The sequence below is a fragment of the Macaca fascicularis genome, chromosome 6, assembly GCF_037993035.2.
Source record: "Macaca fascicularis isolate 582-1 chromosome 6, T2T-MFA8v1.1".
NCBI lineage: Eukaryota > Metazoa > Chordata > Mammalia > Primates > Cercopithecidae > Macaca > Macaca fascicularis.
This window is the reverse complement of record NC_088380.1, coordinates 184,442,407-184,454,391: the sequence shown is the minus strand read 5'-3', so window position 1 is coordinate 184,454,391 and position 11,985 is coordinate 184,442,407. Positions and strand designations below refer to the sequence as shown.

Sequence of the window (11,985 nt, the reverse complement as noted above, 5' to 3'; positions counted from 1 at the left end):
CTTGGATTCTCTGGTCTCCCTGGCCAGCTGTCACAGCTCTCGGGCTCACTCTTCCTGTCAGTGGTGTGATGTTTCAGGGGCTTCTCCTGAAGCCCCTTGGGGGGCTGCTGCTTGCCTGAGGCTCCCCACCCACTGCCTGCCTGCGCCAGCCACCTGTAGGAAGCCCTCTGCTCTGTTGACTGAGGAGGCAGCAGATGTCATAGAACTGCCGTTCAGGCCACAAGCTCCCCCTAAGTCTGCTCTGTGCCCAGCTCTGCTGAGCTGTGAGGATCTAGACGGGCCAGGGAGATGGCTACCTGGGAAGCTCTCAGGCGAGGGGAGAGAAAGATGCACACACAGAAATGTGGACGGCAGTCACAAGACCGCTGGCAGATGAAGCAGGATCTCGGCATCTGGCGAGAGGTAGGCAGGGAACGGCACAGGCGGCCACACTTCCTCTGAACCGGGCACTTTGTGTGTATGGCCACATGCTCATTCCAGTGGGACGGCGGTTGCTCAAGCCATATTTGTCACTTGGTGTGTGGCCTTGGGCAAGTTACTTAATTTTTCTAAGCACTGATTTCCTCACTGTTGAAATGACGATGAGAATGCAAAGGACATGGTGTCTGAGGTGGCTGGAGCTCAGGGCTGCCTGGGCACAGTGGGCACAGAGCCGGGTGCTGGGAGGCCTTTAGGAAATATTTCCTGGCCAAGTGCATGCCCAAACGGCATTCCTTAGCCTGCTTCCATGTTCTGTCCCAGAGGTGACACTGAATGACCTGAGACTGTTCCAGAATAAAGATACACACACACAGCCCCGCTACTGGTCTCCTGCTAGGCAAGCCAACAAAATGAGCCCCCAGCAGGAAGCAACGCTTTAAATGAACATGTGACCTCTCCGGGGCCCACTGGGACCTGCCACCCACACTCACGTGGTTGGGGCCATTCAGGGGTGTGGATCCCATGTGGACTGGATACCCAGCGTGAGGGCCTTTGTGCTCTGGGACAGCGTGTAGTGGTCAGGGAAGGCCTCCAAGAGGAAGAGGTGACCCACCTTCCCAGGCGGCACAGTGGTGAGGAGGCCCGGAGGGGCTGGTCTGGGGGAATGAGCCTGAGGGAGATGGAGGCCGGAACACACGGGCCCGGAGTGTCGGGCTGAGGAGCCGGGCTGCAGCCCAGGAAAGGGAAAGACAGGGGTGGTCTTGGGTTGTGGCGAGTGCTGCATGGGGCCCCAGTGGGGCTGTGTCCCCCAGGGGGATGCCAAGGCTGCCAACGTTCAGCGGCTCGTCGGGTGGAGAGGAGCAGGTGAACACGAGAGATTTCAGGGAGAAAGAGCAGCAAGATGGGGTGAGGCGCTCAAGCTGGGACGCCGAGTGGGAAAGCCAGGAGTTGGCTAGAGAAGGGTCCCGGCTGGAGGCACGGCCAGGGAGCGTCAGGCCAGGGTGCACAGCTGCCCAGGGCGGGTCGGGGGAAGGCGGGAACGCATGACGCAGGGAGCCAGCCTGCCACCAGACGCTCATGCCCAGCTGAACCAGGTGCGGGCGCAGGCTGTTTGCCTTCAGGCGGCCAGGGACTCCCTCCAGGTAGGTGTGGGCACCTTGGGCAGCCAGAACCCCAGGAAGGAAATCCACGCTGCCCCAGCCCGAGCTGAAGACAGGTTCCCCTCCCCCCGGCCTGCAGCTGCTTCTGGACGGAGGACGGGAAGTGGCCAGAAGGGGAAGTGTGAGGAGTTCCCGTCCAGCCTGTCATCAGTCTCCCCAGGTCTTGAAGCAGCGGCCCTGCTCCCTGCCGTGACCATGGACCCTGTGGAGACCCCTATCAAGGATGGCATCCTCTACCAGCAGCATGTCAAGTTTGGCAAGGTGGGGACTCCTGGCTGCCAGGCAGCTGCCAAGGACCAACAGTGGGTGGAGAATGCAGCCTCCGCCCCTGCCTCGGACAGCCCAGGCAGACCTGGGAGACTTGGGAAGGGAGTCAGGGTGAAGGATCCCACCCCAGGTATGGGGAGTGGAACAGAGCACGGGTCTCGGCCAGAGATGGCAGGGGCTGAGCAGGCTCTGCCAGACCCTGCCTCTGGGAGAGACGGGGAATACAGGAGCGGGAGAGGGTCGAAGGCTCAAACCTCCCAGCAGGGAAGAGCTTCACAGCCTCTGACCCACTGCGGGCCCTAGGGAGGGTGAGGGGCTGAGCTGGAGTCCCAAGGGTGGAGCCCCTCCCTGCAGCGGCACTGTCCTGGGAGCAGCGAGGCAGGGGGGTCACCTCTCCTCGGCAGTGGCCCCACACCCCCGCAGCTCAGCTGCAGCTGCTGCCCAGGCAGATAAACCGTCGATTTCCTTTGCTCGAAGCTATTTGCATGTTTCCTTCCTTACCAGCGTGAGGCGGAGGCCTCCCTCCCACCCCAGCCCTTGGCCTGTGGCCCAAGTGCCCCTTTTTGGGGGCAAGAGGGAGCCAACATAATGGCAGTGTCTGGTGGTCTGCCCGGCCACTGGAGGCTTTACAAACATGACCCGGTAGCAGCCCCAACTCGTGTTCTCGTGGCCTTTTGAGAGACGACACTGATGCTTGTGGAGGTCACAGTTCGGGAAGAGCGGGCTGGGATTTGAACCCAGGGCTGACCAGTCCCAAGCCCAGCCAAGGCCTCCTTCCTGGCGCCCTGAGAAACTAGGGAGCAGGGGCCTGCTCCTGGCTGGGAGCGTTTGCCAAGCAGCTTGTGCTGAACCGAGTGGCACGGAGAATCTGCCACCCAGGAGTCTCCGCTCTCCCCCGCCTCTCCCGCAGAAGTGCTGGCGGAAGGTGTGGGCTCTGCTGTATGCAGGAGGCCCATCAGGCGTGGCGCGGCTGGAGAGCTGGGAGGTCCGGGATGGTGGCCTGGGAGCAGCAGGTGACAGGTCGACAGGGCCTGGCCGGCGAGGGGAGCGACGGGTCATCCGCCTGGCTGACTGTGTGTCGGTGCTGCCGGCCGACGGTGAGAGCTGCCCCCGGGACACCGGTGCCTTCCTGCTCACCACCACCGAGCGAAGCCATCTGCTGGCCGCGCAGCACCGCCAGGCCTGGATGGGCCCCATCTGCCAGCTGGCCTTCCCGGTGAGTGCGGCGGGCAGGGGGGTGGTTGGGCTGGGGCACCTGCCCCCGACTTGTCCACCTCCATGCTCACTCACATCCCGCCACCCAGCAAGCTCCACCGAGCACCTACAATCCTGGGAAAAGTAAATCTATAATGACTCTCAGAGGGCCACGCGCGCCGTGGAGAAAATGGACCGCCAGGGGAGCAGGAGGAACTGAGGGTGCGACGGGCAGGGTGGTCAGGGAAGGCCTCTCAGAGGAGGGCCCTGAATGACAGGAGCCCACTGGGCAAAGGTCTGAGGACAGGGGCAGCCTGGGGAGTTGTGAACAGAGGCAGTCCCGTGGGCAGAGGCCCCGAGGTCGGACAGTGTGGGGTGTTTAAGGGCAGAAAGAAGGCGACATGGCTGGAAGGATAGGAGTGCAGGAGGAAGCCAAATCACGGAGCTTAGGGGAGCAGCTGAAACGCCCCAGGCCATGTGTGTGGTTCTGTTCTGAGTGTGAGGCGAAGGCTTTGGAGGGTTGTAGCCAGACACGTTTGTAAAGCCCCACAAGGTCTGTGATGGGTCAAAAGGAAGTGAGCCTGGGGGTTCTTCAAAGAGGTAAACAGAGTTACCATGTGGCCCACAGGCCCACTCCTAGGTGTGTGCCCAAGAGAACTAGAACAGGTGTTCAAACAAAACATGTGCATGTGAGGCGGCAGGATCGCGTGAGCCCCAGAGGTCGAGGCTGCAGTGAGCCATAATCGTGCCACTTCACTCCAGCCCGGGAGACAGAGCAAGACCCTATCTCAAAAAAAACCCCATAGCAGCACTACTCACGGCCACCAGAAGGTGGAAACAGCCTACATGGCCATCAGCTGACAAATGGATAAACAAAACGTGGTCTGTCCACAAGATGGAATACTACTCAGCCATAAAAATGAACAAACGGGCCAGGCGCAGTGGCTCACGCCTGTAATCCCCCACTTTGGTAGGAGGATTGCTTGAGCCTAGGAATTCAAGATCAGCCTGGGCAACATAGTGAGACCCTGTCTCTAAAAAAAAAAAAAGAAAAGGAAAAAAGAAAAAGAAATGCACAGACTAGGTAACTCCGTTGGGATAGAAATCAGATGAGTCTTGCCAGGAGCTGGGGGAAGGGAGAAGTGGGGAGTGGCAGCTCACGGGTACAGGGTTTCCATGTGGGATGATGGAAAAGTTCTGGAACTAGACAGTGGCAACAGCTGCACAACCTTGTGAATATACTAAAAAGCACTGGTGGCCGGGCGTAGTGGCTCACGCCTGTAATCCCAGCACTTCGGGAGGCTGAGGTGGGCAGATCACCTGAGGTCAGGAGTTCGAGACCAGCCAGGCCAACATGGTGAAACCCCACCTCTACTAAAAAAAAAATATTACAAAAATTAGCCGGGCATGGTGGCACACACCTGTAATCCCAGCTATTACTTCGGAGGCTGAGGCAGGAGAATTGCTTGAGTCTGGGAGGCAGAGGTTGCAGTGAGCTGAGATTGTGCCACCGCACTCCAGCCTGGCTGACAGAGCAAGACTGTGTCTCAAAAAACAAACAAAAAAAAATGTAAGATGGTTAAAACAGTAAATGTTATGTTCTCTGTATTTTATCATATTTAAAAAATAAAAAAACAAAAGGCAGTTGAGGTTAGGCATGGTGGCTCACGCCTGTAATCCCAGCACTTTGGAAAGCCAAAGCACGTGGATCACCTGAGGTCAGGAGTTCAAGACCAGCCTGCCCAATACGGCAAAACCCTGTCTCTACTAAAAATACAAAAAATTAGCCAGGCGTGGTGGTGGGCGCCTGTAATCCCAGCCACTTGGGAGACTGAGGCAGGAGAATCACTTAAACCCAGGAGGTGGAGGTTGCAGTGAGCTGAGATCTCGCCATTGCACTCAAGTATGGGTGACAGAGCAAGACTCCATCTCAAAAAAAAAAAGGCAGTTGACAGGAGCAAGGAGCCCGGTGAGGAATCTGTGGCATTTGACCCGGCCGTGTTGCTATGGGCCAGGGTGGTCCTAGTAGACGGGCTGAGTGGGAAAGAGCTAGAGGACAACTGAAGGCCTGGGTGTAGGGATGAGGCATAGGCAGAGATTGGGGGCACCTTGCAGGGTCGTAGCAGGTGGTTGCAGTGAGATGGAAGAAGACACCTGGGGTACTGCTCCCCGCCCAGCTCACACGTGTGTCCCAGCCGGAACACTCCTGTCCCTGTACTGCTCGAGGCTGTCAGAGACATGCAGAAGCCGGCCCAGCCAAGCCCAGGGGCTGCAGGGGACATCCCCTAGTGTCCCCAGTGATCTGCAGCTCTGACACCCTCAAGCACCGCACCTCTTTCCCAGCCCAGCACTCTCAGTGGGGAGCCAGGTGGGAGAACAGGCTCAGAAGGGACCCTGGCTTGTGGTGGAGTCCTGGGATACTGACCCCAAGGGAGGGGACAGGGCATGGGAGTGTGGTGCTCCCACCTTTGACTTGAACTCATTCCCCAGGGAACAGGGGAGGCCTCCTCAGGATCCACAGATGCCCAGTCTCCCAAGAGGGGTCTGGTCCCTATGGAGGAGAACTCCATCTACTCCTCCTGGCAGGAAGGTAAGTCGGAGGAGGTGCAAGGGCAGCCTCCACCCCCAACACCCAGGGCTGGGTCTTTGGGGGACTGACCGGGATGTCCTGGCCACCTGCCGCAGTGGGCGAGTTTCCCGTGGTGGTGCAGAGGACCGAGGCCGCCATCCGCTGCCAGCTGAAGGGGCCGGCCCTGCTGGTGCTGGGCCCAGATGCCATCCAGCTGAGGGAGGCCAAGGTCACCCAGGTCCTCTACAGCTGGCCCTACCACTTCCTACGCAAGTTCGGCTCTGACAAGGTGAGGTGCAGGGGTGGGAAGGGTGGGGGGCCGACACCCTGGACCCTCCTGCTAATCCCCACCCGTGTCGCCTGTGCCCAGGGCGTGTTCTCCTTTGAAGCCGGCCGCCGCTGCGACTCGGGTGAGGGCCTCTTTGCCTTCCACACCCCCTGTGCCCCCGACCTGTGCAGGGCTGTGGCCGGGGCCATCACCCGCCAGCGGGAGCGACTGCCAGAGCTGGCCAGGGCCCAGCCCTGCCCCCTGCCACGGGCCACCTCTCTGCCCTCCCTGGACGCCCCCGGAGAGCTGCGGGAGATGCCACCAGGACCTGAGCCACCCACCTCCAGGAGGGTGCCCCTGGCTGAGCCCGGACCCCAGAGCCTGCCGCTACTGCTAGGCCTAGAGCCCAGCGATCCGGCATCCGGGCTCTACGCCTCAGTGTGCAAGCGTGCCAGTGGGCTCCCACGCACGGAGCACCTCTATGAGAACCTGTGTGTGCTGGAGGCCAGCCCCACACCGCACAGCGGGGAACCTGAGCAGCACGAGGGCCCTGGCGGCCGCAGCCCCACAGCCAGTCCCATCTACCACAACGGCGAAGACTTGAGCTGGCCCAGCCCGGCCCATGACAGCAGTCTGGAAGCCCAGTACCGGCGGCTGCTGGAGCTGGATGAGGCAGAGGGCACAGGCCGCCCTGACCCTCAGGCAGGCTTCAAGGCCAAGCTGGTGAACCTGCTGAGTCGTGAGCGGAGGAAGGGCCCTGCCCCTTGTGACCGGCCCTGAACACCCAGCAGAGTGGTGGCCAGAGGGGAGAGGTGCTTCCCCTGGGACAGGAGGGTGGGCTGGTGGGCACATAGTGGGCCCATGTGGACACACGCCTGTGTCTACCCTGGCCTGCAGGAATGAGGCAGGCCACCTGTGGAGGACCTCCGCCCTGCCCTGCCCTCCACATACGCGGTGTGCAGACTCGCAGATAATAAAGCTCAGAGCAGCGCCCAACAGGGGCACTCACGGCACACGCCCCTGCCCATGTTCATTGCGGCCAGCACCAGTGCCCTGTGCCGGTTCCAGGGGCACAGGTGACCTGGGCCTGACCTGCCACCCATGGGCTCAAATCCACTGCGGCAGCAGACAGGATGGAGATCATTAGGACTCCATGTGGCCCCCCATGGCCAGCGTGACACGAAGAGGCAGGCGGAGGGAACCGCGAGGCTTGTTTGTCAGAGTGGGGAAGGAGCAACATGAGGGCCCAACTGGAGACCCGGAGGCCCGAGCTGGGGAGCTGGGAGGAGGCAATGGGGGCGGGGAGCAAGTGGAAGGGATTTCAGAGACGCCCTCGCCCCACACACTTGTTCCCTGCTGAAACTCCAACAATTTGCAGATACTTCTGGGAACCCCCGGCCTCAGTCTCCTCATCTGTAAAGGAGAGAGAACAAATGATGTATCAGGCATCATCCTAGATGAGAGTTTTGCTGTGTGCCTACTCAGTGCCAGGCACTGGGGGACATGGCCGTGTTCAGGACAGCCTTGGTCCTGTTCGGGAGCCGACATTCCAGGGGGAGAGAAGTTTCCTGAAGACTTCCATGCTGCGCTCCCTCCTCTGCTCCTGCTGCTGTTGCCATCCTAGGAGCCAGCCATGCGCACAAGCATCATGCCTCCAGGGGTCTGGCTGCTTGGCCCCTCACCGCAACTCCACCTCAGCTGCCCACACCCTTGGCACATCCTGAACCTCATTTTCAGGACGGACACATAATTTTTGCTCTCTTGTGTCCAAGCTTCATCCTCTGGCCACCTCCTCATTCCAGCTCACTTCCTCTCGCACGGCCAATACTGCCCCTGCCTAGCCACATCGACCTACCGGGGGACCCTTTTCTGGCTCTTCCAGGCCTCTGCCCACCATCCCCTCTGTTATCCATAGTCCCTTCCCCTCTTCTCTCTCCTTTCATCTTATTGGTCTGGCAAAGCCCCTGGCCTTGGATGAGCCTAGACCTCCTCTGTGCCTGCACACAGCCGCCCATAGCCAAAAAAACCCATTTAAGCAGGCTGACTGCATCCTTAACAGTGCAGGGCAGGCGCTCCCTGCCACCAGAGACCCTGTTCCCTAGAGGGGCAGCTTTTCTCCTCCCCAGAACCTCCTGTCTGTCCCCACCCAGTGTCTCCTCACAGGCATGTTGGGGAAACAGGTCAGGCTCTCCCACTGCATCTGCAAGTGTACTGGCATCCATCCGTCTTCTTCCTACCCCTACAGTCGCAACAGTGTTTGTCCCCAGCTATGCTCTTATCCCGGCTCCTCTCACCTCAGAGCTTGGAAATTTCAGCTCTCTCCTGGGCCCATTCATCCTATCAGCGGCTTTTCCAGCCACACCCAAACATGCTCGGTAATGTCACATTTTAAACCTTCCCTTGCCCTCACATTCCCCTTTGGCCACCTCCCTGTTTCTCTGTTCCTCTTCACAGCAAAAACTCTTCAAAAGAGTTGTTGATTACTTTCATTTCCACTTTCTTACCCTATTTTCCCCTCAATTAACTCTCCTTCATCCCCATGATGCCATTATGTGGCTCTTATTAGAGTCACCAACGTTATTCTCCAAAACAAAAGCAACAAGGACTTTGACTTCTCAGCAGCACTCAGCTCTGGTTCTTGAAACACCCCCCATTACTTGCTTTTCCTCCTACCTCATAACTCTCTTTCCCAGCCTCTACTGCGGCCTTCTCTGAGTTCTTCCCAGGGTCCCAGGCTCTGATACAGTGTAGCTCAACCCTGCTACACAAAGAATCTCCTGAAAGCCTGTAGAACTGTCCATGCATGTTCTGTGAGTGACCTACCAAGAGAATAAACAATTTTAAAAATCCATTTCACACACAGGGGCTCTGAGTTCATCAGTCTGGGTAGGTGGGGTCTGGGCCTCAATGCTCATTGGGTTTCCGGATGATTGTAATATGCAGCCTAGGCTGGGAACCACTGGCCTCAGCAAGCCAGTCATTCTCCAGGTGTCACAGACCCTCGGTGCTGACCCCAAAGGTCTGTCTTCAGTGCAGACCTCCCCCTGAGCTCCAGATTTAGTAATCCCACTGCACACGAGACATCTGGATGTGGAAAAGGCATCTCCAGATTCCATGGGTGAAAGGGGGTTGGGGGAATGGAGACTGGTGTTCTTCCAGCATGTGTGTGGACACAGCGCAAAGCCTGGAGGGATGCTAGACCCATGGGGAGGAAGATTTCAGCTTACTCATTCATGCAAGCACTTCCTGATGGGTAAGGCCTTAGCAAGCTGAGGCCAAGAGGCGAGCAGTCAAGATGCTGCTGCAGGCACCCCCACTCCCTACATTGGCAAACCCAAGCCCAGTCCTTGGCAGCTCAACAAATCCCAGGGCACACTGAAGGTCACCCAGAGAGGGGCATGGCTAGAACCGACTCTGGGTGCCCAGCATGGCATCCTTTCCTTCATTACAAATCTGAGCTTCTTTGTTTCATAGGGATTTCTGTGATATTCCAAGGGGACTGTGGGAAAGTCCTTGGAAACCACCAGGACTCTAGAGGCCTGGGCCTGGAGCCTCAGGAGTCTTGGCCACCAGAGGGCGCTGTGTCCCTGTCCAGGTCCAGTTGCGACCCAGGGGCTGCCTGTGCTGGGAGGCTCCCGGGCAGTCGGGGACACAGACCTGTGCTTTCCACCAGCCCAAGGAATGGGAGCCAGGGGTCCTCTCTGCTGGAGGACTGCCAGGACCCCCAGGCTGCCACCTCTTCCTTTGCTCATTTCTGTTTCACTTTGTCAATCCTTCCTTTCTTCGTGTGTTCATTCACATCCACTGTGTGTAGGCCCTGGGGAAATGTTAGACAAGACACATAAGCTGTGTGTCTTCATTGTCCTAACAAAGAACACACCTGGAAAGAGCGCCGCAGAGAGTCCCCATTCCCCCAGCTCCCTCCACACATGCACTCTGGAGATGCCTTTTCCACATCCACATGTCTCGGGTGCTATGGGATTCCTAAGTAAACAAACACTTCATACGGAATGTCAGATGATGGAGATGCTATGGGGAAAAGTAAAGCAGAGGGAGGGCCTAGTGTGCAATGCGGGTGAGGCATCAGGGGATTGCTGTTTCAGATGTGATCAGGGAAGGCCCTGGGAGGAGGCAACATCTGAGCAGAGACCTAAAAAAAGTTGGAAGCCTGTTGCTGAGATACCTGGAGAAGTGTTTCAAGGGCCGGGCACCGTGGCTCACGCCTGTAATCCCAGCACTTTGGGAGGCCAAGGCAGATGGATCACTGGTGGTCAGGAGTTTGAGAGCAGCCTGACCAACATGGAGAAACCCCATCTGTACTAAACATATAAAAATTATCCCGGAATGGTGGTTCATGCCTATAATCCCAGCTACTCGGGAGGCAGAGGCAGAAGAATCACTTGAACCCGGGAGGCGGAGGTTGCAACAAGCCAAGATCACACCACTGCACTCCAGCCTGGATGACAGAGTGAGACTCCGTCTCAAAAAAAGAAAAAAAAAAAAGAAGTGTTTCAAGCAGGGGAACTGGCAAGTGGACAGGCCCTGAGGCAGGAATATGCTTGGCCTGCTGGGGGAAATGTGAGTGAGGAGGCCAGGGTGGCTGGAGTGGAGGGAGCGAGTGGTAGGAGTCAGACGCAGTTTATTCGTGTTCTGTAGGTCTTAAGGACTTTAGTTTTATTTTGAGTGCAATATGATCTCACTGGAATGCTAAAAGCTGAGAGTGACATGGTGGTGTGATTCTGGCTTTAAAAATATCACTTTGGCTGCTTCATGAAGACTCTGGAAGGGGCAAGGGTGAAAGCAGGGATACCCGTTAGGAGACTGTTACAGGGGCACAGGCACAAGATGGCAGTGGCTGGGACAATGGTGGAAGCAGTGGTTAGATGTGAACATGCTGAAGGTGGAATTTGCAGAATCTGGGGGAGGACAGAAGAGAAAGGAAGGATAACTTCACCATTTCTGCTGAACCAGTTGGATGAATGTTGGTGGCACTTGTTGAAGTCAGGAATGAGTTAGGGAGGTGGGAAAGGCACAAGGTGGGACAGGTGGGCCATGATGGCCTGAGATACCTAGCACAGTGGCTCCCCAACCTTTTTGGCAGAAGGGACTGCTTTCACGGAAGACAATTTTTCCATGGACTGGGGGCGGGTGGGGGTGGCTTCAGGAGGGTTCAAGTGCAGTACATTTATCATTAGATTCTTTTTTTTTTTTTTTTTTTGAGATGGAGTCTCGCTCTGTCACCCACGCTGGAGTGCAGTGGAGCCATCTTGGCTCACTACAACCTCTGCCTCCCCGGTTCAAGTGATTCTCCTGCCTCAGCCTCCTGAGTAGCTGGGATTATATGCATGTGTCACCACGCCCAGCTAATTTTTGTATTTTTAGTAGAGATGGGGTTGCACCATGTTGGCCAGGATGGTCTCCAACTCCTGACCTCAAGTGATCCTCCCCCACCTCAGCCTCCCAAAGTGCTGGGATTACAGGTACAGGCGTGAACCACCGCACCCGGCCCATTTATTATTAGATTCTCATAAGGAACGAGCAACCTCGATCCCTCGCATGCACAGTTCACAATAGGGTTCACGCTCCTATCGGAATCTAATGCTGCTGCTACACTCAGCTTCTCTGGCTTGCCGCTGCTCACCTGCTGTGCAGCCCAGTTCCTAACAGGCTACAAACAGGGGGTTGGGGACCCTGATCTAGTAAACATCTAGGCAGCGTTTTGGATAATGGAGTCTGGAGTTCCTGGGGAGAGGTCAGGCTGGCCATGAAACATGAGATGCCTTGGCATACAGGTGGTATTGAAAGCCACAAGACGGTACGGGGTCTTAGGGGGTGAGAATAAAGAGAGATGGCATCAGATGGCCAAAGCCAGAGGCAGAGGAGGATGGGGAGGAGGGGCCAGTGGGGCAGGGAGAAGCTGTGAAGTCAGGGAAAAAGGGTGTTTCGGGGGACGAGAATCCACCCGGACCCATGCTGCCCCTAGGAAGGGCAGGATGAAACTGAACCACCACGGATTCCATGGCCCGATGGCCTCCAGGTCACAGGTGACCCTGAAAAGAAAGATCTCAGGGGACCGGTGTGGACAAGAGCCTGCCTGGCATGGCTTC

At 57.5% G+C, this 11,985-nt stretch overlaps 1 protein-coding gene across 2 annotated transcripts; it reads left to right on the top strand.

Annotated features, from left to right (window-relative positions):
- Positions 1 to 923: 923 nt before the first annotated feature.
- On the top strand, positions 924 to 8,729 carry DOK3 (docking protein 3). Of its 2 annotated transcripts, none has more exons than XM_015452318.4 (6): positions 924 to 1,052; positions 1,660 to 1,841; positions 2,758 to 3,063; positions 5,532 to 5,631; positions 5,727 to 5,899; positions 5,981 to 8,729. In XM_015452318.4, the coding sequence occupies exons 2-6, from the start codon at positions 1,776 to 1,778 to the stop codon at positions 6,656 to 6,658; spliced, it is 1,323 nt and encodes a 440-aa protein (XP_015307804.3). In that variant the 5' UTR covers positions 924 to 1,052; positions 1,660 to 1,775; the 3' UTR covers positions 6,659 to 8,729. The 2 variants fall into 2 exon arrangements, with proteins under 2 accessions (XP_015307804.3, XP_073850971.1); XM_073994870.1 differs by having other exon boundaries at positions 924 to 1,562.
- The last annotated feature ends 3,256 nt before the right edge of the window (positions 8,730 to 11,985 follow it).